The sequence below is a fragment of the Montipora foliosa genome, chromosome 12, assembly GCF_036669935.1.
Source record: "Montipora foliosa isolate CH-2021 chromosome 12, ASM3666993v2, whole genome shotgun sequence".
In the NCBI taxonomy this organism is placed as follows: Eukaryota; Metazoa; Cnidaria; class Anthozoa; order Scleractinia; family Acroporidae; genus Montipora; species Montipora foliosa.
The window spans coordinates 28775249-28802748 of record NC_090880.1 but is presented as its reverse complement, the minus strand read 5'-3'; the positions used below and the strand labels follow the sequence as shown (position 1 = coordinate 28802748).

The 27500-nt window shown below is 40.4% G+C and overlaps 2 protein-coding genes and 1 long non-coding RNA gene across 6 annotated transcripts in view; 2 read left to right on the top strand and 1 right to left on the bottom strand.

The window, feature by feature from the left end:
- Positions 1-12374, top strand: part of LOC137979404 (golgin subfamily A member 5-like) — a 20732-nt gene extending 8358 nt beyond the window's left edge. For 3 of the 4 annotated variants that reach the window (XM_068826657.1, XM_068826656.1, XM_068826659.1), the window contains exons 8-17: positions 489-595; positions 973-1137; positions 2217-2345; positions 3365-3427; positions 3556-3591; positions 4322-4471; positions 8540-8633; positions 9039-9132; positions 9421-9484; positions 11567-12374. In XM_068826657.1, the coding sequence (XP_068682758.1) occupies positions 489-595; positions 973-1137; positions 2217-2345; positions 3365-3427; positions 3556-3591; positions 4322-4471; positions 8540-8633; positions 9039-9132; positions 9421-9484; positions 11567-11665 (1001 nt within the window). In that variant the 3' untranslated portion in view covers positions 11666-12374. The remainder of the gene's footprint in view (positions 1-488; positions 596-972; positions 1138-2216; positions 2346-3364; positions 3428-3555; positions 3592-4321; positions 4472-8539; positions 8634-9038; positions 9133-9420; positions 9485-11566) is intronic. The other variant, XM_068826658.1, reaches the window with a different exon arrangement.
- LOC137979407 (uncharacterized) overlaps positions 11529-27500 on the bottom strand; it is a 21502-nt gene continuing 5530 nt past the window's right edge. Inside the window, exons 2-4 of the long non-coding RNA XR_011118321.1 lie at positions 23336-23380; positions 22260-22307; positions 11529-11661 (exon numbers count right to left, since the gene is read on the bottom strand). This is a non-coding gene — a long non-coding RNA (uncharacterized lncRNA). The remainder of the gene's footprint in view (positions 11662-22259; positions 22308-23335; positions 23381-27500) is intronic.
- LOC137979403 (sodium/calcium exchanger 1-like) lies at positions 17536-27137 on the top strand. The gene is made up of 4 exons (XM_068826655.1): positions 17536-19633; positions 22801-22982; positions 23747-24166; positions 24850-27137. The coding sequence occupies exons 1-4, from the start codon at positions 17856-17858 to the stop codon at positions 25227-25229; spliced, it is 2760 nt and encodes a 919-aa protein (XP_068682756.1). The 5' UTR covers positions 17536-17855; the 3' UTR covers positions 25230-27137.

Sequence of the window (27500 nt, the reverse complement as noted above, 5' to 3'; positions counted from 1 at the left end):
AACAGAGTGAAATTTGTACTTACCAATAGACCGATTGCATAAATGGCGGTCAAAAATGTATTCTTTTGTTTATGTGCTAATTAGACTCACTAGCCTCGCTCTCGAACGACATTTCTATTGTATTTTGTCCATGCAAACGAGGCTAGTGAGTCTAATTAGCAAATAGACAAAAGAATACGTTTTTGGCGGCCATTTATGCAATCGGTCTATGTTTCTAGTGTTGTTAGCTCTTTCTCGTTGTTTTCCTCCAAGCCATCACTAGTTTGCTGCCATAAAAAAGTGACATCGAGCGAGGAATAAGAGAGACGAGCCCATGTGAAAGATAAGAAAATATAGGCCCTTTGACGCAACATTTTAACACTCATTTTCTGATAACCCCTAATGTGCTGACCTCGTTTCACATAAGCTACCCCTTAAAGTCCAAGATTCATTGAGAGAATGGATAAATAAGTGGATAAAAGTCTGAGTACTCCTTAACTTTGACAAAGGTAAGAGCAGTGAGAATATTGCAGCACTGAAAACTGCTAAAGCTAATCTAGAAACAACAAAGCAAGAATTGAAAGACTACAAAGATAAGGCAGCCAGGATCCTTCAGGTAAGGACGCAACAGCTAACTCTAACTATGTAACCTACGATCCCGTAGCGTACGTAGTTCTTGTGCCGTGGAACGGGGAATACACGATCTGAAAGAATTTTGCGACGTTGATTTGCCGAGTACGGCATGGGGCCTTACCCACCTCGTTCCCTTTGGTCAGCACAAGGGATCTTAAACCTCTGTGCTAATCCAAAAGAAGGTTTCCTCTGATTGGCTGTTAAAGTAAAGGGTGAATGGGAAAAAAAACACACAAAACGACAGGTTTTAAGGGGGGGGGGGGGGGGGCCTCGTCGTGCACATGCATTACTTCTTTAGATTTTGGCCCACCGTTACACGGGTTCAGTAACATCCAAATTTACATTTGACTCCTCTGCCAGGCCAAAGACAAGGTGATAGCAAGCTTGCGTGACGGGAGTAAGGGAGAAGTGATGAGTGGTATAAGTAGCTCAGATTATGAAGAAGTTTGCAACGAGAGGGACATGCTAAAAGATGAGGTCAACCAATACAAGTACAGAATAGAGCAGCTGAAGGCAGATTTACAGGTAAGGTTTCAACAAATCCCAACAGTCTGGTTACTACTGAAATCAACTTTTGTGCCAATCCTGTATTCCGTTAAAGCCTGTCGCGACATTCAACTCGTTTTCCTGCTGGAGCTGACCAGTGCCTCAAAAACACGCGGCAGTAGCTATGGAGGCATAATTTTCGTTGGACAGATAAAGTTAAAGACGTCTCTGACCTGTTTGTAAGTGGATGCCTTATAATAAAAGAAATGATTAGTAGCAAATCCAAAATCGCTTTCAGTTATTCGGCCGTCTTCCAAAAACGTAAAGTAAAGGCAAAGGATTCAGTTGTCAGAACAGGAAATTGTTATTCACCCGAGGTTATCGTGATTTGCTTTCAGTGTCAACGCAAAAAATATCGATACCTCTTTATCCGAAACATGGACAACATCAGCTTGTGACAAGTCCGTTTAATTGTAATTTAATGTTGTTAAGGAGTCCGGAATCCGGAATCTTGCAAATGTGGGGTTTTGGAATCCAGAATCCAGAATCCACATATTTCGATGGAATCTAGGATCCATTTAGACGGAACCCGTGTGTTTGGAATCCGGAATCCACGACTCAACATCCGGAATTTATGTACTGGGATCTGGAATCCGGAATCCGGAATCCGAGGGCCACGTGGATTCCTTTACATATAGCGATTGATTCAAGTGGCTTCAATACGAACGGTAATTCGCATTTGAGCAGTTTCAATTGCATGCAGTGAAATCCGACCATGGAACGAGCCAGTCAGAATGCAAAACAGAGATTGACAGCCCGCCCGAAGGGCGCATACCAAGGCAGCCGTGCAATAGGCCAGTTTCGTATTCTAACAGTTGGACTGGATCTAGCATGAAGTGGAGGCTAATGCGGGCAAATTCATTTGCATTTGAAAAGATTTGCCCGCATTAGCCTCCATTCCATGCTAGATCCAGTCCAGCCGTGAGAATTCGAAAATGGTCTATTACTTTCCACACGCAAATAAGAAGCAACCCAAGTTCATATACTCTTACTTCCGAATCATCCCAAAAGAACGATGTCTACCATCAACTGCTAACTGAAGTTTACGTGATCAATAGGATGTAGAACAACAGATACAATCGGAGGCTGATCTTGCTCGAGAAAAGCTTGAGGAGATGGAAAGTGCATTGGATGACGAAAAAAGGAAGAAAGAAGCTTGTGAACAAGAGATACAACAACACCTTCAGGCACGTGAGAAAAACTTCAACTTAAGCGGCCTTCACGCGACAAACTAAAGTTGGCAAACTCGTGTTAGCAAACTCAAGTTGACGTGTGTGAAAGACACGTCTCTATTCTCGCCAACTTTTTCATGTAGGTAAACTCGTATTTGACGTGTGAACGAGGTTGCCAACTTAAGTTTGTCGTGTGAAGGCCGCTTTAAGTATAGCAGTTTTCATTTGCAAATCCCGGGTATCGTCCATTTATCATTAATCAAGTACATCTCTTTATGGTTTTGCCTATGATTCGCAGAAAAGAAAGTAAATTGGTAACTGACAATAAAGTTGACAGTTACCGGTACTTGTGAAAATACATTGTTCGTGGTTAGTCTTACGAAGCTCGTTTCATCCCGACCAAGGGCCTCACCAGAGACCTTTCTGCTTGGGAAACTCGTTGGGCATCACGCCCAAAGTCCCGTTCGCCAAGCAGAAAGGTCTCTGATGAGTCCCTTGGTCGGGATGAAACGAGCTTCGAAAGAGGACTAACCACGAACAATGTATTTTTATAAGTAACTGTCAACTTTATTGTCATTTTTCAATCGTGAATTTGTGCGGTCTGGAATCCTTATGCGATATAAGGCGAGATTGCTGTCATCATTTTGTTAGCGAACGGGACTTTGGGCGTGATGCCCAACAAGTTTGCCAAGCAGAAAGGTCTCTGATGACGTCCCTTGGTCGGGATGAAACGAGTTTCGTAAGACTAACCACGAACAATGTATTTTCACAAGTTAATTGGTAACCACGAGGTATTTTTCACTTTCTGGGATGGGGGAAGCTGGTGGGTGGGTTTGAGAGGGCTGATGGAGTACCTTCTCCCCCCCCTAAAACGCGCATTAAGTTTGGAAATAAAGAGCACGTTTTAAATCTCTGTTCCTCATTTCCGTTTGTTTCTTTTCTTTTAGTGTCGTTTATATTGCCGTGCTTGATACCGAAACGTTAAGCAAATTGTAAATCTTTCCTCAAAGCTAACAGCACCTCTTCCCGTTTAGGACCTGCATTATGCTCAGGATGAAGTGAGGGCAAACAGAACCAGCTTTATGAGCCAAATTCAGGTTTGTTTAACGGTGAAACTTTTGTTCTTGACTTGTTAGCTTTCAGCCCCCCCTCCCCCCCCTTCCCCCATGTATGCCCTACTAGTACCCTGAAACTCATATCTAATACTGCGCACCTTCCCTTGCAGGAAAGGGAAAATGAAATTCAAAAATTGAGGAGTCAGGTTGGTAGTAAAGTTTGGATTACTATGTTCTTGGCAATTTGGAGACAAATAGGTTCGGCCCTTGGATTCAACATTTAGGAGCGTGTTGGCACACTTAGCGTATTTACTCAATTAAACCCCGCCCTCGATTTAACGACGCAGTGGAAGAAAAAGAATGCGTTGTTTATTCGAAGATTGCAAGAAAAAAAAAACAAGTACACGTTTAAATTTTCTGAAGGTTGATCACAAGCCAGACATCTATTCAATCTCAGCGAGACATAAAAACTTTAAACATGTTTCTGTTTTAAATATTTACAAATGATCTACCGTAATTGTCGTCAGTGATTTGAAAGTAAATACAGTAAGTGCGGTCATGATCGTGTGAAATTCCAGGTGGAGAGGCCACGCCGAAAAATTCTAGCCCTGCAAGCGCACACCAACAGTTAATTACGTTTGCCAACCACAGCAGTCGAATACAACCTTCTGAGTCTTGCCAAAGTGTCGCAGGCGCTGAGCGCGGGAAAAAAAAAGAGGCCTTGGTCACTTGGTTGGTATAGAGAGAATTAGAATGCCGCGCGAGTTTTGAAGCCATTGTACAAGTGTGGTAACAAAAGACTGTGGCATTCGCAGCATTACTTTTGCCATTCAACAGAAAGCACAAGAGAGTTTTTCTCCAAAGCCGGAAGTTGCCGAAGAGAGGTTTAACGCATTATGCGCTTCTTATCATCTTCTTTTTCCCTACTGTAAATAGCTTGCAACCAAGGCCCTTACTTCCACGACTGAAGAAGAATTAGAGAATCGAGTAAGAACCCTGACGGAAAATCTAATACAAAAACAAACGCTGATCGAAGCTCTCAGCACGGAGAAAAACTCGATGGTTTTACAACTCGAAAGATTAGAGGTATGACTATTTAATGCCATCTCTTCCTTTCTTGGGATTGCTCTTCCCTGATTGACAGGCCGTTATAAATGGGTGACGTAGAAGCTCTCGCGACTTATAATGCAATTGGTTCGCTACCTTAGCCATGCAAAAACAAACGCCTAAGCAGTTGAAACAATGACTTGGACTTGAAAACAATAGAAGCTGCTTACAATGCCAAACAATAACAGGTTACGAGAGCTGCTAGACTACTGTTATAAATTACTTTCAGCCTTCCCATTTTCAGAGGCAACTGTAAAGTTGAAGTTCTCTGAATTTTGTCGAATAAGGGTTCAGTTGTTCGAAAAAAGGGGTTGGGGGGGGGGGGGGGGGGGTGGGGGAGCAGGCGTGGCGCAGTATTAAGACCATTCGCCTTCCCATGCACGGCTTGTCCCGGGTCGGACTCGAGAGCATATGTGGGTTGAGTTTGTTGTAACCTGCGATCAGGCCCATTTTTAGCTTCGCCCATATGTTCTCTTATGTCGTCGTCGCTCGCTAAAATTGGGCCTGACCAAAAGTCTCTCAAGAATTCCGGACGGTCGGCCAAATTTTGGCCGACCAAATTCGTGATCTGATTGGCTGTTGAAACGCCGGAAGTGAAAATTCCATCGTGATTGCGCGGAGCTCTCGCGAAGTCCTCGAGACTAATCCGCCATAAGTGTACGAAAACAATTTGCTGCCTTTTGTTCTTACAATGCCGTGGACGGTGCAACTTGATTTTATTTGTATAAATGGAGATATGCCATCTGAAAACATCTCATAACTTGTCCAGAATCGGTTTTGAATCTCTGGAAAGAGTGAAATTAGCGATTCCGTTGTCGAGCTCTGTGGCCATGTGGTTGAAAGTACTTTGGCACAAACCTCCCTGATCCTCCCTGAAAGCTAAATAGCTAGTTCTTTCAAATGGCAACGAAAGCCGATGCATATTGGTTTCCTGGATGAGACAAAGGACATATATATCAACAGGAGGAGATGCTGATAAAATCGCAAGTTACACGAATGCATGTTTTGAATATCTGTGTATCAAACGGCTTTATTTACTTACTCTACATGACACGATTTGTTTGCACAATTTGGAGTCAAGATTGCTTCATAATATTTCCAGTTGATTTAACTTAAAACTCGCACTCCAGAAACTAAAATGGCATGTTTCCAGAGAGACCAATTGTACAAAAATGAAAGAAACTTTGCGAGTCCATCTTACCGTTCGTACTCTATCAAAAAATTTTACTGCACGCAATTCTAGAAATACACTGCAACTGAAGATATTACCCGAAAAATTACCAAAGAAACCTTCATGGGCAAACACGTTAAAGGAATAATGTATTTCTCTTTTTTTTCTTTAAAAATCTATCGCCAAACCGTCCAACGACAAAATGCTAGGTCATCTCAATTACAAATTAAAATGTCAAGCTTAAAAGACTGCATATTCAGTGCCGTTCGGAGGAAGAATTACACCGGCCTTTGCCGCAATATAGTCGTCGAAAACATTCCCCATGCTTTAAATGTGTTTTTCTCAAAATAAAGCCAACGGTTACTTTCGAATTCGTTTATAATATTCCTCCCACGGTAATTAACTCTGGTCAAGACAAAATAGCGTGAATCTGCCTTCCACGCGTGTATTGGTGTGATGGGAGTAAATTTGATTGGCCGATGAAGGACATGTCAATCAATCAAAAAAAGTGGGCGGAAGGAATTTCCAAGAGGAATTTGGTCAGGCTCTATTTTTCGTTTCGCCAACTCCACATTACGTACCACGCGAAACTAAAATAGAGCCTGATCGCAGGTTAAGTTTGTTGGTTCTCCACTGGACTCCAATTTTCCCTTTCATAAAAGAAACAACATTTGATTTGGTCTGCGTTAAATTGATTTGCAGTCGCGTTCATTTGTGGAGCTTTTGTTTTAGGCAATATAAACTTGAACCTTACTGAAGGTGATAATTATTATTCTTTTTGTACTAAACTGTGTCAAACACCCGTGACAACGCATTGGCTTAAATAGACCGATTCGGCCAACTCAATGTTGTACCCAATAGGCCATTTCCGAGTTCATATCTGCCTCCTCTTCAAGGCGAGTCTAAGTGCGAAGTTTTTGTTATGAAAATTAGTTTTTATTCATATGTAAAGTAGAACTAATTATCATCACAAAAACTTCGCACTTGGACTCGCTTTGAAGAGAAGGCAGACATGAACTCGGAAATGGCCTATTCAAATCTCTCGCCGTTAAGGTTCTTTGTAAGTGTCATTTGCATGATAATGTAGCATTAACATTCAAATGATATGGAAATACTCGGAAAAAAACGTTTTATTCCCATAGGATTTGAATTTGGTGCAACAATGAGTTAGCCGTATCGGTCTATCGGAAGTAACTTTAAGCAGAGTCAACCTGCATCGAAGAACCTTCTTTTTTCTACCGAGACCAGAAGGTTCCGTCAGAGTGCTTTCTTTTCCACGACTCTCTTACAACTATAAAAGCCCCGTCCAAACGTATCCGGATATTTTTGAATTCGCAACGTTTTCCCTGTGGATTCAAACGTTTTCACGTCCACACGTAACGTATTCAAATCGAACGTACCCGTCCACACTTATCTGGATTCGTTCTAGTATCCAGGGGTGCGTTCGATTGACCATGTTCCGGAATAGGAATACATGGAATATAAGTTAGAAATCCTTTGTTTTTACGGAGATTCACATTAAAACTGCCAAACGTCTGCTAAAATGCTATTTCAAACATAGTTTTATTGTCCTTGCTGCTTCGAAACGCGTGAAACATACCGTTTTAATCATCACTCCACGTATTCTTATTCCGGAATAGGGTCAATCGAATGCGCCCCAGGATTCCTCTGTGACTATTGTCAACAGAGCATGCGCCATCAGGCATGCGAGTTGGCGAGAAGAGAGGCGATAGCATTTTCTTCAGCGGCTATGTTAAATATTTACGCCGTAAAGACTGGATCTGAAATTGTAACGTCATCGGATTTGAAAATATCCGTATTAGACCGTCCACTCGATGCCAAATTCTACTCTGGGGAGCGGATTAAAAAAACTTGCGGATTTGAATGCCGTACGTGTGGACGAGGCCAAGTGCATCCGATCTAAAAGTACTCGGGCTTTTCCCGCGTATCCTTCGAATCAACGTTGATAAATGTGTATCAATATTCCCCTTTATTGCAATTCGAAAGAACAAGCCAACCTTTTGTTTCGCGTGAAAACCGTTTGCCGCGCTTTTCTCGGATGTGAGAAAAAAGATACACCCAGGGTTAGTTGTGGGTGAGCCCGCTATCCGGGACATTCTTCTGCCTATCCATATTGCCTAGTAACTGCCATGCAGCTTGTCAATAGTTTTGTTTAGTTAGACTCGACGGAAAGATAACTAAAATTCATATTTTACGGACACCCATTACACTACTTTAACCATCAATACAGTCCGAAAGAAATTCCAAAGAAAAAGGAAGGTTGCCATGACAGGCTATTGTTGAAACGCGTACAATTAAGCCCTGGATAGAACTTTATTTGCACACGTTACCCTAGCATCAGAGTTTTCTCTTTGGGATCACGCGTGCCCCGAAATGCATACATGCAAGACTGGAATTGAAATTATTATAAAAAGGGTATCAAAGCTTACGATATGTTTCTTGAAGAACAGGGAAATTCTAAATTCTACCTTAGAAAGGTCTTACCAGTACACTCAGGTTAAGTCATTCACCATGTTATTTGAGTTGCTCAGAATTATATTGTCGAATTAACTGTTCGATTGAGGAAATAAGCCGGACCCTGTCAATTATGGGACAAAGTGAAAACATAACGAGTCATTTCCTTTCTTGAAATCTGGAGCAAACACTAAACGCACGAGTTGAATGAGCATTTGTCTAAGAGTTTGCTTAAAACTCGCCTGTAATTGCATTTGTTGAACTTCGTGAGCAAAGAGATTTCCTGGGAATGATATTACATAAAAGAATCACTTCTTTGTCTTTCAAATTAAAAACCCTGCCGGATATGAAGGATGTATTTTTCTCCCATTGTCTTAGTTTTTATTCGTTTTCATGATTAGAAACAATACAGAGATGTCCAAGCTTCTACTTCGAAGATAATGGCTGGGCCATCAGCGACGTATGACGGATTCGACGACGTAGATGAAAATACATGTGAGTATTTTGGACTTGAGGAACCCAGAGTGCGATCAAGAAAGAACGAATTCTTTTTCCTTTGTGTTTTCTTCGACTTATCACGCGATGCCCTAAGCGAGCAGCGTCAAGCTTCAGATTGGTGCGTGAAAACTGAGATCCTGGAAAAAGACTAGCTTTTGGAAATTCCATTTACTTTTTCGGTTGTCGTTGGCTTTTGCCTGAAGAGAAGCCTTTATGATTAGGAAACCACTTTTAAAAAACGGAGTTTACGAGTTGAAGTCTATGGTTTTGCCTCATAAAGAATTATTACGTATTAAAGGGCCCAAAGTGAAAAAAGCCCATGGGATACCATTATTTCTGATAAACATTAGCTGAGTAATAAATGCGTTGTCGAGACCATAACTGTTGTTATCTCCCCAACAGTGTCAAGGGTGAAATCAATCTCTTCCATTATGCCTGCGCAGCTGAACGACTCCAGGAAGGTCAAGAGAGCCGTCAACGAAATCGATAAATTCAGGCAAGTGTCTGAAAGGGGTTGGTTTTTCTCCTTTACCCCATTTTTTAAACTTACAATCCTCCCGATGACATTCATTCAGTATGCGACAATTTGCGCTCGAGATCATTCTATTTGCTAGCTAGATATTATTCTCATTGATAACTTTTTTTTCCATCTTCTTAATCATTTTGTAAAGCCTTGTTATTATTTAAAGTATTTGTACTCTGAATCAGAATAATTCCATCGTTCTTTGTGCTCTGCAACGTGTTCTAGTTTTCACTTGTATATGCTGTTCTCTCTCTTTTTCAGTATCAGACTTGGGCATTTTCTTAGAAGATACCCGATCGCTCGACTCTTCGTTATCATATACATGGTACGTTCTTGTCTGCTTTGGGGATGCACAGCAACATCTTTGTCGAAACAGTTTTTCTTCGCAGCAACCTCTTACCCTGACAATCCAGACCTTCCGGCGTGCAACCTCCCAAATGAAAAGAAAGGTGTTGTCGGATAACTGAAAGGAAACCCTTCTCTCGTAAGAGAATCGACCACCAATATCCCGACCATGTGTCCAAGGGATAATGTCTGAAGCCGGATGCGCTTGTTGCTGGAAAAAATTCAGCATTTCAAATGTAGTCTGGACTTTCCGTTTCTTCGCTATGCCTAGCCACGATGAAAAGTTAACTGCATTTATTGTGCCACTGTAGATATACATTTTGCCCTTCTTCTTTTATTAGTATCTCCTGATTGACCCCCTCATAACCAGAACAAATCTCCGCAGGGTTCTTGCTAAGTTTTTGCACAGGAGGTAAAAAACCAAAAATAGCAGGTAACTTTGTTACCTGCGCCTGCACGGGCTAGCGAGCTCAAGTCTTAACTTGACGTTCGTATCGATCGCTGTCGCGTGCCAGCGCCTGCTCAATTTATTTAATACTCAGCAAAAGGAAAGGTTATGCTGTTTCATTGATTTTCACTCGCCACCGCTTTTCTGACGCTTTGGTTGAAAACTAAACTCCGAAAGACCTTTCTGTCGTTTTCCACGCGTGGATGCCATGTTGTAATGGTTATGGGGGTTTCCCCTGGCCGCGGGAGGAATGGGAAGGAAACATGGCGGACATCGTTTCGAGGGATGAGTTGGCAAAATCAAGCTGGATTGCTTTAACAAATAGTATATTTTCGAAGCGATAATATGTGCCAGATATCTTCACAGGATTGGTTGGCGGGGGAAAGCAATATTTTCACAAAAACGCAATGTAATTTCACCTTTGAACAGACGAACATTCGTTGCCGGGATAATTTCGGTAAATATTTCAGCGAAACAGCCGGTAAAAATAACCGGTTACCGGCTCTTAACAAGAACCCTGATCTCCTCAGGGTGACCCAGACAAAACTGATTTATGCAAGTTATTTCTCTTCCTATTCTGAAACTCATTAATTATTCATGAGCTCAAAAGCCTGTCAAATATGGATAAATTCGTCAAGTGCATGACTTTTGAAAACCAATGAAAACCAAGATGAAAATCACGCGTGTTAAATTTTGGATATCGTATCCAAACCACACGTTGTTTTCATCTGATTCCTCATTGGATATCAAAACAAAAGAAATGAAACCAAAGAACAGCGTTTTTAATGACTAATTTTCTACTTTTTACATGTAATGTTTACATCACCTTTGGCACAGGAAGCCGAATTAAAAAAATGCACAACCTTGCTTGAGAAGCCATATAGAAAACTAGTGCCTCGTGTTTGGTTCCAAATACCTCGAAACAATAAAAGGACTCGGCCTTCGGCCTCGTGCTCTCATTTTGTTGTTTCTCGGTGTTTGGAACCTATTGTGAACCACTCGCATTCGTTGTTGATATATTACCTGAACAACTGCTGACCGTCTCCCTGTGCAGATATTAGGCCAAGACACAAATATCACCTAAAATCGCCTAAATATGTTTCCGGAAATTCCCGGTTTTTTTGGCTGAATATCAAGATTTTTTTCTAAATATCCCCTAAATGTCTGTCTTCATTCATAAATTATGCAGCAATGAGCTAACAAAGTATAAAGCAATACCTGAAATTCAACTGTGTCCCTGTAACGCATGCGACAAAACTGTAAACAATTTTGTTTCAACATGACACATTAAATGGAGAATTTAAATTTCTGTCTGTAAGTAGCATTTAACTTAAAAAATTGCTTTCTTTCTCCATTTTTCTGGGGAAAACAACGTGACTTCAATCATTTTGCCCTAAAAAAATTCTAAATATCACAATTTTTTCTAAATATCTCAAAATCTCCGAAATATCTAAAAAGTGTATCCGGATATTTGAGTCTAGGGCTAGTACATGATATTACGAGTGTGGGAGCTTTTGGGTAATATCTACAGGTATTTATATCCAGATCTAGCTCGGTTTTCAAGGCTGTATGTGTTACGGTTTTAATTCAGTTTTCTTTTGTCATGTTAACTAGGTCCTACTCCACCTGTGGGTACTCATTGTTCTTCTCACATACCAACCCGAGATTCATTCTACTGGTTCAACGCGTCTACCACGACAACCACAGACCTAAAGAGAAGTGAACGATGTAACATCAGCAAGAAATACAACACATCGCTCGACCGGATCCAGCAGTAATCGCTCAATAATAACAGGGAACAAGGATGCGACTTTCGTCTGATGTGTTCTCTGGCCGAAAATATCATCTACCACCTGAGGAATGTTATTCCATAAACTTCTCACTAATTTCAACTTCTCCCATTGTTATTGCGCTTTTTTTAATGGTTAATTCCGTAATGAAAGGTTTCTATAGTGGGGACATGTTACAAGAAGCGGGAATTTTTTTCCTTGTGAGGTTCAGCTCATTTCCACAAATGAAAATGAGGAAGGAACGTAATTATGAAAGCAATGGGGACAAGCGATACCAAGTGGTGGAAACTCAAAGAGCAAAACAACGTAGAATTTCGGGCAAATTCCGGGCCTTTCAAGAAGAAGGAAGACCCCTTTTTTATCAATCAAATAATTAGTGATATTTCGACAGGAATCGTTCTGGCTTGCCTTCATATCCCTTGAAAGGACAAGAAAAATTCACGTGGACTATTACGTCAAGTTCACTCACAGAAGTGTCAGATATGAAAAAAGCATGAGATTCATTCTTTCTCATGGATGTAGAGATTTAATTTTAATGTAATTACGATAGCGTATTCAAAATTTCAACGTTAACTAGAAACAAGGGACAAACTCTTAACTGTGGAGTTTTTAATAAAGGGAACGTTTTTGGAGTGGATGTAGAGATTGTTAACCCCTCAGCTTCTGAGCCGCCACCCAATGTCTTGCTCCTAAGAGTCTATGGGTTAAATGCACTGACAACATCTCTCTAAATGGAACAATGATCGAACAATGATCGCACTTATTCAAGTGTAATAGCCCATTTCCGAGTTGCTGCATGCCTCAGTTTCAAAGCGAATCCTAGTGCTCAACCATTCAAATGGCAATTAGTTGCTTATTCTCGTGAAAAAAAAACTCATTTCCATTTCAATAGTTGAGCACCAAGACTCACTTTGAAACCGAGACAAACAGCAACTCGGAAATGGCCTATTGCTACGCTTAGTGATTGGTTTACAAATCTCGCGCGAGTTTAACAACCAATGAGAAGGCCAACCAAAACCGATCACCACTGGCAAGCGCGATTATTCCCGCGCTTTGAGCAAGTCAGACGGAGTTTGCTACGGATTCGGATTGGTTCTTTCCGCTTTTTGCACCTGCTGCAATTGGTCGAAGTAATTACTTACGTATTTGTTTTACGACACTCAATTGAAAACCGCTTTATTCGCGTGTTTGATTCACATACATACATTCATACTTAATTGACCATACCCAATATGAGCTTTTCAGGGACAATGAAACACAATCAAGGAAACGACAAAACAGAATGTTCAACACTGTTATAAGAATCCCAATTAAACGGAGGCCAACCAGTTGGCTGTTTACAAGAGCAGATGAGAAGTTGAACGAGGGACAACCAGGATCAAATTCAAATAATTTTCTTGAACCCGGGATCTCCGGATCTCAGAGCAAGCGCCTTATAACCGCACCACCACCTCCAAAATTCGAATTTTTTTGACCACCTTTATCTCATTCATTGGTTCTTTGTGAAACAAGACCCAAGGTTCTGGTCTCCTTCGCAACAGTCGTAAAACGCGAAGTCGTCATTCTAATTACCCGTCAGAGTAGTTTTCTTTGGTTCGGCGATAGCTAATACAAAAATGTACATTTATGGGACAGAAGGCAGTGGGACTCGTGACTTGAATGCCTTAAATTCTCTCAGCTTCATCCCGACAGATATGTCCAGACATGCAGGCAGTGGATCCCGAGGGGATATTTACATGAGACCGTGACGAACTCGGACCGGTGTCAACTTGTAACGATATGAAATTTTAGCAGCCGTTTACATGAAACCGGGAAGAGATGATATATTTATTCGAATAAATACATGGCTGACCCAAAAGCATACAAGCTTGAAATTTCTGGACTTGGTCTGAGATTTGTTGTCATTTGTTACATGAGACCGGTACGAAGTCAAACCGGTATGAGAATTTCTCGCCTCGGTCCAGCAACCGAGACGAAGTCAAACCGGTCTGAATTTATTGTCAGGCCGGTCTTACGGAAATGCATAAAAAGAGATGTATGGAGGCCGATACGAACTCATGCCGGTCTGAGTTCGATTAACCTCTCTCATGTAAATATCCCCTAAGGCCCGGCCAAACGATAAATGTTGGACGATCAAAGATCTTGGTGCGAACCAACATTTTAGCGTTTGGCCACCGTGTTTGAAGGCCATGCAACATGTTCAGGAACCATCGGCTCCTGACATGTTGGAACATGTTTCATACAGCATCAATCAATCGATCCAACATTAATTTCTTCTGTTTTTATGCTGGATGTGTGACTTTTTTTTGGTTTTGCCAGTCTTAGGGCGCGTTCGATTGACCCTATCCCGGAATAAGAATACGCGGAGTGATGATTAAAACGGTATGTTTGGCGCGTTTCGAAGCAGCAAGGATAATAAAAATATGTTTAAAATAGCATTTTAGCGCATGTTTGAAAATTTTAATATGAATCTCCGTAAAAACGAAGGATTTCTAACTTATATTCCATGTATTCTTATTCCGGAATACGGTCAATCGAACGCACCCTTAATAACATGTTGCACGCGCACACGTACATTGTGACTACCAAATTGAGTCGTTATCACAGACACCTTACCTAAAACCCTGTGCGTTTTATGTTTGGTCAAGCATGTTGAAAGGTTGTTTATCGTTTGGCCACCTCGTAATTTTCAATTTGCTGACTCCAGGTCTACCACGGTCACGGGCGCTATCTGAAGCCGTCTCCTCGCACAAACTCGCGAAAAAGGGGCGTGGTGGGCGAGAGAGAGAGAGAGCGCGTACTCGGACTGGCACACGGAGTCCATTTCAAAGCTACACTGCATTTTTCTGTCACTTTTTCTCGTTGATTTATTATCACTTTATATCTCCGGAAGACCCTGGGGCCGCTTGTCAAGGCGAGAGGATGTTTGGATTTTGCGAGTCAGCTTTCGTAATCACGAAAAATAAAGTAAGCGAAAGGTGTTAGGTTAGGTCCGACTTTCCTTAACACTTCACTTTTTATTATAGTTTGCTTTACAACAGCCATATAGTAACAATACGAAAGAAGCACATGGTATCGTAATGAAAAATCTCGCATATCACACGCAAGAATGCCGTACCGCCCCTGTTTGGAGTGAAAGTTTTTACCTGGCGCCTTAACAGGAGTTTTAGAATCGAGTTGAAATACTAGTCATCCTCGTAAAGCTCATGGCAACTGCAACAAAATACATTTTGCTTCATCACAAATTACCATCTCTATACGTAAAAAATCACTATTATATTTTAGTGACGAGAGGAACTTCAGTGTTGATTGGCAGCTGCAGTAACTTATCTTTTGTGTGCTCATTTCACCGACAAACTGTCAAAAAGCGATGAAAAGGGTTGTCGGAAACTGTAGGTTACCAAACACTTGTAATGTTTATTCATTTTCTTTAAAGTGTTTTTTTATGTAGGAAACAGCACCTTCGAAACACAAGGGCGCTGTCAATTTGCATCGCGTTCCCAACTTTATCGAAACAGACTAACCGCGAATATCCCGGAGAGCGGGCTGACCTTTTTGCAAACACATCCCTTCCGAAAACGTAAGCGGGTACTTTTCTCTGGTTGCGAATCTTGTAGGTTATGTTTTAGAAAAAATATATATAGCCGTTTGGCAACGTTGAACCGAAATTCTTAGAACACCTTGTTTCTACCGAACACATATTGCACCGAAGATTATCGCTGGATCAGTTGTATGCCCCTGAATGATTACTTCTGGCGTGGAACAAGTTCGAGACGTACTCATTCTTTGTATAACCCCAGTGGTCCTGGAGGATTATTTTCAACTTCTGTTTACCAGTTTGATTCTCATCAAGGAAACTATTTTCGGCAAAACGCAAAGTGACGAGGTAACAATAAGTGCGGACTGTTTCAGTTTTCCGTCCTTGTTCGCTTACTGTAATGTAACTTTTTTACGGAAGACAGACAAAATGTTTATTTATGTCACCCTGGCCCGCAGAAGAATTTCAACAGTGAAACAGTTACGAAAGAAAGAATGGTTCATTGACCTTTTTGACATTAAGGGAAACTTCGCTGTTTCAATTAGATAAGCTTGTCCGGTCCGGGTTTAGACAAGTTAAGATAAATGGCACTCAAGCAGCACTTGTAGCATATTGATTCCAAATAATACAGATTAAACTTTCCTTCCACTGCATAGTGACAACACCATTGTGTCAACGGTGACGTGCAATTCATGGAGATTCCTGAAACCGCACAAGCAGCAGGTACTAAAATGCCTAGATCAGTAAATCACTTTTTAATGACCAAAATATCCAGCGGTGTTTACACGAAAAGAAAAAAAGAGCCTGGTGTTTTCACGAAAAAAAAAAAACCAAAAAAACAAAGAGCCCCACAATAACCAAAAGTTGTCAGTCACGCATTTCAGCTAATTATCAGCACATTTTCCAGAGGCGAGGGAAGAGTTTGAGGGCTTCGTCCATGGTTTCTGCTCTGTACCGACAAAGAACAAAAATATCCTATTACTTACGACAATTAAGGATCCCACCGTTTCTTTACAATGGACAGGGCTGGCAAAACAATGTAGAGACAAAGTCGAACCCCCCTCCATAATTAAAGTGTATCAGGAAAGTACAATAGCGTCCTACAACACCAACGAATTTCGAAATAATTTAAAAGAAAACCAGAACGAAACTATTCAGCCACGCCGGCTTAGCGTTATAATCTTTATGCAACCGCGTGTTCGTTATGCAAGGGGGATTATAAAGGATTATACGTTATAAATTGGCTTTTCGAAATCTAACTCTAATCTCGATTTTTCACCTGTTTAGTACTACTGATCTTGATATGCTTCTTTGTTTTTTTCGAATTCTGTTGTGGACGTTATGTGGTAGCGTCGATGTCTCGACGAAAATGTGGTTAAATGATCAGGAAAAAGGTAACAAAATAACTTAGAAGTCCAGGCTGAATTGAATTCCTCAGGGAGTGTTTTTCACTCCAGTAAATACGTCAGGTGTAAATTGCAGCTTTTTATGTGTATGTGATTTCTTTGAATGCCTTAAAGGCGTTTCTAAGAACAAAGGAAAAACGAGTTGTCATTGTTTTTCGGCACAGAAAACCCGGTAATAAAGTATTCAGCAGAGTGATCAATAAGCCTGACCAGAAAAGTTGAAGGCGCGACTCCGCAGGTACTCAGTATTTGAGCATCTGCAGTGTGACACATAACGGAGTTTAACTGCATTGTTTTTCACTTTGTATCGGGCAGCTGTCTGAAGTTACTTGATAATGCTGCCACAAATTTGCTTCCATCAAACTCGATAATTCCTCTGATTATGCTGATTGTATCAACACTATTGGTATTGCTTTAGAAAATTGGTACATGCAGAATATTCTAGCATTCCAGGTGGCCGATTCTGTTGTGCGAATCAATCAAACTTCGCTCATTTGCCTCTTTAAATTGACGGCACGCATTTTAAATTACGTTTTTGCGAATAAACATGTAGAGTTTTGAACGCAAGGTTACAGGATCGCCGCGCTCTGAAAAGCATTGCAGTATTTGGTACGTCAAGTAGGCGTACTGTTCTACCTCCGATGCGAATATTTGTTATGGGTCTCGATTTCTCTCTCTTCGAAGATAGTTTTGTTTAATACGAAATAACGTTTACTCACGAGGACTTGAGACAAATATTATATTGCCGGAGTGTTCAAGGGCCTATGACTTTATTGCCATAGCCCTGTTTGAAATATTTTATTATCAAAACAGCCATCTGTGCAGTTACGCATGCGCGTTTTATTTTAAATATACATAGCAAGAAAAAGCTCCTTTCAATTGGCAAACAGTGCGAGTTGCTCGGTAGGTCGTCCTTTTCTCCCAACACCCAGTAAGAATGAGAGCAGCTGTCGTGTTGCTGACGATAATTTAAATGTGAAAAGACATCTCTATGCTTTTTACGCGCCACAGATCGCCGTTTGAGACGCAACCCGAGGCACGATCCATTGAGTTCAACTGCTTTCAAGCTATCCGGTCGAGTCACATCGCACGGTCGCATCGATTCCGAAGTCGATAATTTCATTTAGTTCCGCCCTTTTACCGTTCATAGATGTAGAAAACGACTAATCATGTCCTGTGTTAAAAGGCTCATACTTCGGTCTGGTATCATTTGGGCAGTTTACTCCACATTCTTACAACAGATCGTTCACGGAGCCGACGACGAATGCAATTTAAGGACAGAGTGTAAACCTGGAATTGTTTTGCCTGTTTGGGAAGGCAGTGCTTCTACTGGTGAGATTGTTGGGCGCGCGTTTGTGTATCTTCTTGCCTTGTTGTACTTTTTCCTCGGTGTTTCAATAATCTCCGATCGCTTTATGTCGGCGATAGAAATAATAACATCAAAGGAAAAAGAAATAACGATTACGGACAAACAAACCGGAAAGGAGAAAATAGTAACCGTCAAGCTTTGGAACGAAACGGTTTCGAATTTGACTCTTATGGCCCTTGGTTCATCAGCGCCAGAGATCTTGCTTTCGGCAATCGAAATATGTGGGAACAATTTTCAAGCTGGCGAGCTTGGCCCGTCAACAATCGTCGGTTCAGCTGCGTTCAACTTACTGATTATCATGGCAGTTTGTGTTTATGTTATTCCCGATGGCGAAGTCCGCCGAATTAAACATCTCCGAGTATTTGCTATCACTGCGTCCACTTCGGTGTTGGCTTACGTTTGGTTGTACATTATTTTGGCAGTTTCGTCGAAGAATGAAGTTAAGATCTGGGAGGCAATTCTAACCTTCGCATTCTTCCCAATCATGGTTGGGGCAGCGTACATCGCCGACCGCCGATTGTTGTTTTACAGAGCCTTACGAAGAAGGCAAAGGCGCCAAAAGCGAGCTGGTATATCTGTTGTGCAGACTGGGGATTTCGATATCATTGGAGTTCAATTCAAGGACGGGTTTGTGGATGGAAACGTCGCCGATGGCCGCTATACAAGAGACGCCGAAACTGGACAAGATTTCGGTGATGATGAGTTGCTTCATGATTTGACAGAAGACAGGCGTGAAAAGGCCATCCAGGCAATGAAAGAAATACGACAAAAGCACCCAGATGCCGACCGAGAGACCGTGGAGCGTTTGCTGGAGCAAGAGAATCTAAAACTTCAACCTAAGAGCCGTGCCTTTTACCGGATCGAAGCCACTCGCAAGATGGTAGGTAGTGGAAATGTGTTGAAGATGAAACACGACAAGTTGGAGAAAGCCAGCAGTTCGGTTGCAGATGCCAAGCTTGAGATGCAGGATCTCGAGTATGAAGACCCTCAGGTGGTCAGTGTTTGTTTTGATCCCGTGCACTACATTGTCAAAGAAAACTGCGGCAGCGTATTTATGAACATTACACGCACGGGCGGTGATCTGACTAACACTGTTTACGTCGACTTCAGGACAGAGGATGGTACCGCGGAAGCAGGCGGCGATTACGAGAAAACCGAGGGCACGGTGTGTTTCCGACCAGGCGAAACCACCAAGACTCTCTCGGTTGTCATCATCGATGATGATATCTTTGAAGAAGATGAACACTTCTATGTGCACCTCGGCAACGTTCGTGTGGCTTCCGAAGATGGCGATTTGCTGCGAAACAAGTACCGCGGACCAGCTGGAAAGATTGGCAAAGATGGTATTGCTACGATCACAATCTTAGATGACGACTACCCCGGTATATTCACTTTTGAAGAAGAAAAACACATGGTCACCGAAGCAGATGGAATAATAAAACTCAAAGTGATTCGCCACACGGGGGCCCGTGGCACTGTTCGAGTTCCATACCACACTGTCGAAGGAACAGCTAAAGGCGGTGGCACTGACTATGAGGACGCAGTGGGCGAGCTGGAGTTCGAGAACGACGAAACTTGGTAAGAACTTTGTACGCTGCTACGTTAGCTAAATCATGTTAGTTTATTTATGTGGTACAGCAGGCAAGAAAAAGTGATAATTGTTATCATCTTGCATCTACTGGGCGAAAAAAAAAATAATTCAGCGAAAAGGGAGTTGTTTTTAAATCTCATCTTTGTTCCAATACTCAATATTTTTCTTTAGCGATTAACGGTGCAATTGACGCAAATCACAAATCACTTAACCAAACTTCAGAGCATTTTTTCAAGAGCTGACAACAAATTTATCACCAATCGATTGGAACGGTTCACTACAAAACAGGCTGAACAAGCCTTTTTGTTTGCTGGCGGCATAATTGCTTGCTCTAATGTATCTCGTACAGCGACAGTTTATTCTGACAATTTCAAATGTGTAAATTTATCAAATGTTTGACTTGGCGACGAGTTGCTTTCGTTTACACCTAAGCTCTTACGCTGACAGTGGATGTTCGTTTATTGATTTATGCAAACGTGATAAAAATTCTATTTGCCGACGTCTCTCAATTCAGTAATTCAACCAAACTGTTTTTTTTTTTTGCAAAGGCCATCACAATTTAAAGAAACAGTTCCATTCGGCAATTTAAAATGGTTCTATCTTGTTTTCATGATCGACCCATCTTTTGTCCAGTTACCATACGTTTTGTTAGTAATCATCCTAGCATCATCCCTCGACTATTATTTATTTATTTATTTATAGACAATTTTCCTCTTGTATGCACCCAACCATGACGACCATGGACTATGAAAGCTATATATTCTTCCCATATGAGGCGACGGGAGTCACGAGCCTCGTCAAGTCATTTACTATTTTCACCTCTGTCAACCATTCCGCTACTAAAATGGCTGTCATAAACAGAATGCGATTACAAAAAAAAATTAAGTTCGACATCACTTTGCTTGACTTGGTTTTCACTGTTTAAAGATTAAACAATGCAAAAGCGAATCTGGAAAGTGCGACTCATGTTTGGACACTTTGAAATACTGTTTACTTGATTGCAATGCTGCAACCTGATAAGGATTCAGTCATGCTGTTAAAATACGAAACATTTTTTTTCGCGCGTTTAAATGCTGATGTTTTATCTTTTTAATATCGCAATATTCATTATGTAGATAGTCGATGCGTGACAATGCAGACCACGTCTGCACTTGAATAATCAATATATTTCTGTTTATTTTGTCAGGGCAGATATATCGTATGGGATAACTTTGCTGTATTATCAAAACATATCCTCCACGTTTGACAGCTCTAAATATTAGCATGTGTGTTTGATTTACCTTTCCGACGAATGGCGGAAGTACAAAAAGAAAATCTCTTTTGCTTTAAACTCTCCCGTCTTGTCTAATCTTTGGCCCCATTTTGGCAGTTTTTCACACTGTTTTAAGTTAATCTTTTATGAATGCTATATACAAAACCTTAATAATGATTTTTGTTTCCGTGCTTACCGCTGCTGCTTAAGAAAATGGAAATTCCCACCTTTCTAGACCCTGTACTACATATTCAAATCCCGCACACACCAACTGCTTAATCTACTTCTATGCCGCTCATTAACTTGAAATAATAATGCTCCCTCTGTTTTTAATTGAACGTTGTTGACATAGCTGAGAAATTTCCTTTCTATGTCATTGTCAATGACAAATTTCTCCTAAATGTCAGGGTCTCTCACTCTCCAAGACCTGGGGACAATGCAATAAAAAAGTATTTATTACGTTTTCAATCTTGGAAAGTGCATTTTGAGTGTTCTGAGTAACTCACAAGTTTAAGAACCTACTAACGTGTTTTTTGGGGATGCGTTGCTAAGGGTGTAATGGTTAAGTCATTTGAGAGAATTTAGCATTATTTTTGTCGGTTTCCAACTTTTGTAAACCAATGACCCTAAGTATGACGTCATCAAGCCACCCCCATGGTCACGTGACCAATAAAAGAAAACTCTAAATTTGTCTATGTGCTACACAATTTGGGTATTTAATCAGTGGTTTGATAAGTTGTATTCGTTTTTGCATCGAGCCAAGCATGGTTTTCTTTTTATTTTGAAAAGTGTTCTTTTTAAAGAGATAAACGATACTGAAATACCCATAACATTTTCAAAAAAGATGATTTGAAAAAATCAGTGCTTAGCTGTATTCTGTATTTGGGGGTGAAATTTGCCATATAAAAAAAAATTAATTTAATTTAAAGACTGCCGGAAATTTAGCTTTTTCTCAAACCGGAAGTCAGTTCATTTACGCGTGCGCAGTTGATCTGAGAACAAGCGTGAGGAAGGGCGAGGAAAAATCCTTCGATGCAAACAACTGTTCGAGTGGTGATTTTTGATTGTGAGTGGGTTTTGCGAGTACGTTGCTTAGAAGTTTAACCTCCATTAAAGAACACTTGAAAATTATTTGCAGGAATGCTGTGACTCCAACACCAATATTCTTTCTGAGAGTTATAAAAAAAAAGTTATATTTTTAACAGAGAGATATTTATGGGCAACTGCTTGACAAGTAGTGAACTTATAATCCATTAAAAGTCTATTTTGCACTGATTCCCACTCCACTCTCAGCAGCCTTTCTCAATGCTGTCACATATAACTAAAACCATATTCACAGTCCCTTGTTTAACAGCACTTACCCACTTCAAAACAGAACAAAAATGGTTGTGTGCAGAGGACTCTTTTTCCTTGAGATAAAAAAAGAAAGGAAATCAAGACTTGTCACTGGACAGGGTTATCTATTTCTTCTCATGACCTTTTATCCAAATCCATAAAATGCAATTGGTATTTTTAGGGTTATGTGGTTAAATATTACAAGCTACATCATTGTTTATCTAGTGTTGTTTAGTTTATGACAAAGCTGGGCTCCTGACTCAACAAATGAAATGATGCACTAATGACAGGCAGAAACCTACAATACTGGACAGAACAAACTCTTGAGAAATTAGATTCCACATTCCCCCAAAATAAACAATGAATTTTCCACGTAAAGCAATGCCTGCATATTTTCGATTGATGAAATTGAGAATAGGGGTGGTCTAAAATTTTTCATGACATGTTTAAGATTTTAGTTGTAATAACCCCAGCTTTGACCCTATCAGATTCCCTGAAATTTTTATTTCCAGTACTGGATAACCACCAAACAGTATTGACTTTTTTGTACTAATTTCTTTGAAACAGGAAAGACATTGAGATCAATGTCATAGATGACGAAGAATACGAGAAGAAAGAAAACTTTTATGTCGTGCTCGGTGAACCTAAAGTGGTGAAAAAGGATGATGACAGTGACAGCGGTGCTGGCAATGATGAAGTTTATGACGCTGAGAAAAAACGTCTTGAAGAGATGGGAAAACCCAGACTAGGTACTGACATTATATGAAGCCTGCAATGTAATGGTTTGATCCCATGTGCGGTATGTCACACAGGAAAAAATAACAGATTCCCATTTTTGGATATTTTAGGGTATTTTGAAGAATACCAATAAAAATCCCAAATTTGGCAAAGTGAGACAAGTCCCAACCAGGGAATTCCCAACCAAGTTCCCTGATTGGGACTTGTCTCACTCTTCCAAATTTGGGATTTTTGTTGGTATTCTTTAAATACCCTAAAATAGCCAAAAATGGGAATCTGTTATTTTTTCCTGTGTCAGTGCCCAACAGATTTGGAATCTATTGCATTCTGGTGTAGGTACTCTATCTGGGAGGCTGCTTTATACCTTCATTATTCTGAGCCACTCTACCAGACTGGATGACTTGCTCTCCTGAAACAACAAGTTTGTTTCCTTAGCATCAACATTTGTAATGTGAGGAAGTGCTGATTGGCCTTATCTGGCATGGGTAAACAGTAAATATGACCCAGATAATAATTATAATGATTATTATTATTATTGATAATGATGATGATAGTATTAATAACAACAACAATAATAATAAGCTGCTTGCTAATAAACTGACATCACAGCGGCCATGTTGGTGTACAGAACAATACAGAACAATGCAGGAAAATGTCTTTTGGGAATTTTACTCTATTATCATGCAAAACTTGTGGGGCCATCTTCTATTGTTTTGTACACCAACATGATCATCTCCATTGAGTTTGCCATGTGATAGCTGCCTTGTTTTGTCAGGTGACGTACCAAAAGCAGAAGTGACCATCATAGAAAGCAAGGAGTTCAAGAACACTGTTGACAAGCTGCTTGTCAAAGCCAATTTAGCCCTGGTTGTAGGCACATCATCCTGGAAAGAGCAGTTTGTGGATGCCTTGACAGTGAGTGGCAGTGGCGATGATGACGAGGGTGAAGAACAAAGTACTCCAACCTATGGTGACTACATGATGCACTATATGACAGTGTTTTGGAAGCTTTTGTTTGCCATCGTCCCTCCTACTGACATCTGGGGAGGCTGGGCTTGTTTTGTGGTCTCTATCATCTTTATTGGTGTCTTGACGATGGTGATAGGGGATCTGGCATCCCACTTTGGTTGCACCATTGGCTTAGCAGACAGCGTGGTTGCCATTACCTTTGTTGCCCTTGGAACAAGTCTGCCGGGTAATTGCTATGTCTCCTACATCCATGCCTTCAAGTTTTAATGGCTGTCTGATATGGTAGTCACTTGAGATGTAGAATGTACTGTTTCTACTGTTTTACATGTGTAGTTCTAGTCAATGGATTACATCGTACGGTCGGTCACCTTATAATTATTAATTATAATTATTCTTGACTGAAGTGTCACCAATGGACCTCATTATTTGCCTCTTGAAGATTAGCAGTCTACAGTTTAATTATCATGGTCTACATCTCAAGCCACTGCTTCACGAGACTAGCAGTAATACCTTTAAGAAAACAGTCCTAAGAAAATACGCGGACTGATTGGTTAAAAATCGTGTTTCTATAACTCGATGGAGACACAGAACTAGCACAAGCTGTTGACATAGTGATGGGGCGAGCAAAGAGAATTAACAGTTTGATAATTAGAGTTAACAAGTTGTTTTCCTTTTTCTCAAAAAAGCTGTGGAAACACTCGCCTGCGGCTCGTGTTACCACAGCATTTGTCCTTCTCCCAAACTTTCATTCGTGTTTGTTTAACTCGATAGAAACATGGTACATGTTTTCTATTTCTTAAACATTAGTATGATAACTGCCACAATAATCAATCAATCAATCAATCACCTAGTTTTCATTCACAATAATTCTATGTTATTTGTGACATGACTTGTATGTTGTTGTCACAGATACTTTTGCAAGCAAAGTTGCTGCAGTCGGGGATGAATACGCAGATTCCTCAATTGGTAATGTAACTGGTAGCAACTCTGTGAATGTCTTCCTTGGACTGGGAGTGGCATGGTCCATAGCAGCAATAGCTAACGCAGCCCGAGGACAACCTTTTAAAGTTGAAGCAGGTTCCCTTGGCTTTTCCGTTGTAGTGTTCTGTTGTACTGCTCTTATTGCAATCACAATGCTGATGCTTCGGAGAGCAAAAAAGGTTGGTGGAGAGCTTGGAGGTGCAAAGCCCTACAAACTGCCAACATCACTGGTGTTTGCTTTACTTTGGATGATTTATATCGTACTATCGTCTTTACAAACATACTGCCACATCAGGCCAGGCTTTTAGGATTAATTTAGGCAAGAAAATCTTTTCATCAGTCCCAACAGGGTACTACATAGTGCGGGTATATTTGAATTTTTAAAATGTTCGTCAGGGTTGGCTATTAATGCTGTCACATGTATTTTGAAGTCTTGGAAGGTTATTTTTATGATTAATATATTACTATTGTACCAAACTAAGGCATTTTCCTTGAATTATTAATGGTAACTCCCAGGAAACCAATACTGCATCTTTCGAATGCCACAGACTGTCTTGTGTTTTTCTACCCGCAGCACTAAAAGGTAAAATCCATAATCCAGAATCCGGAAACCAGAATTATCCACAATTTCCGAGAGCTACAACAACTTAACCGCTCCTTGTACGCTCTGTTATGATCTCTCCACTCCAGTATTTAACTCTGACAAGGAAATGTAAACATATTGTTTACTGTAAAATGGATCTGACCTTGTTATTCTGGATATAAAGACTTGAGCATGGTGATGGGATCATCAAGCCAAGGCAATCAACATTACAATAAAGATAACTTAAAACTTGCTTAATTAATTTTCCTTGTTTTTTTTACCTGCATTGGTACAAAAATGCCTCTTTTAAAGGAACAAGGTGCCAGGAGGACGTGTTGCGTAAGTGATGGAGTGTGACTGAAGCTGTCAATTATAGATTGCGGAAGAACATACAGTGAATATGAAAAATGCACATTCTTAATCAAAGTTAAGTTCTTTTGAGATGCCCCACTAGCATTGAATAGAGAAACAAGCAAGTTATGAAGATTCTCCCAAAAGGCAGATAAACATTGTGCTTCAAAGTCAAAAACTGATGACACGGTCGCCTTGGGTTAGAAGGTTTTTCCACCATGTTTTTGCAGTTTGAACATACTGAGGGCTTTAAAATGATGTAATTTCATGACAACCAAAATTCCCAAAAACTGGAATAAAACACTGCAATAACCACTGTTAAACAACATAAAAGAAATACAGCAAAAGGAAAGAGAAGTGTGGATGGACACAAATGGAAAAGATTCAAAGGAAGGAAAGATGTTAAAACACAACAGTTGTTTATTCAATAAATTTCAAAAATTACATTTACCGGTAGGTTAAGTTGACCATGTACAATAAACAAATTTCGATGATGATCATCAAGTTACTTGATTCTCCTTTGAGATGGGGATTTCTACTAACAGAAGACTTGATTGATAATCAAGATGCAAAAGAAACCAGGCCTCGATTGTTCAAAAGGTGGATAACGCTATCCACTGGATAAATCACTATTCAGCGGACAAGCCCTAGCAAAACGAATTGTCACGAGTTATCCAGTGGACTAGTAGTGATTTATCCAGTGGATAAGTTGTAGTCCTTGCAGATTGTGGATCATTCTGGTTTTCGGATTCTGGATTCCGGCTTTTAGTGCTGCCGTTTTTCTACTCGATGAATATAAGGGTTTAGTCTCTAAAGGAACTGTGGTGCTATGTCAGTGGGGAAGTGAAACAGGGAAATGGGTTTATCAACTGGATTGATAAAATGGCAACCGTAAAGAAATTTGGAAACTGACTGAGCCTTAGCTCCAATCAAGGGCATAATTATGTATTACTGAGTTTAAAAACAATACAACTTGAATACAAAGTACATGTAATTGTATGTATCTGCAAAGAAAGGTTACGTTTTTGGAAACGTTGGCCGTGTAGCACTTATATTTCAACAGAATTAACCATGAGAGGGTAATGTGAAGTGCTATTTTCTGCCCACGTAAATCATGTGAGCGTTAGCCCTACTGACGGAAATGGGCCCACACAAGGACAGAGAAAAACTCTGACCAGGGTGGGAATTGAACCCGCGACCTTCAGGTCGCTACAAAGTCAGTTTTACCACTTAAAAAGTTGACGCAATATCATTTCCATAATGTGGCAAAGAATAAAAAAAATTCATGGAAGGAAACTATAAATATTAAGGAATTTAGGCCAAAAATAAAAATATATCTGCCTGTCCTTAGATGTGATGTTGCCATGGTAACCACCAGAATCCAAAAATTGACACCCAATAAAGACACCTTAGGCCCGTTTCAAACGTCGAACTTTTCATGTGCCGAATCTAATGCAAATGAGCGAAAACAATAGATTTTCTCATTTGCATTAGATTCGGCACATGAAAAGTTCGACGTTTGAAACGGGCCTTATTATGTTAGTACCCATACTGGTACATCTCTACAGGGAAAACTTGAAGAAAACCAGGATGTCACTGTTTTTCCACAGCTAAAAGATATATTCATAGGAAGCCTTAAATTATA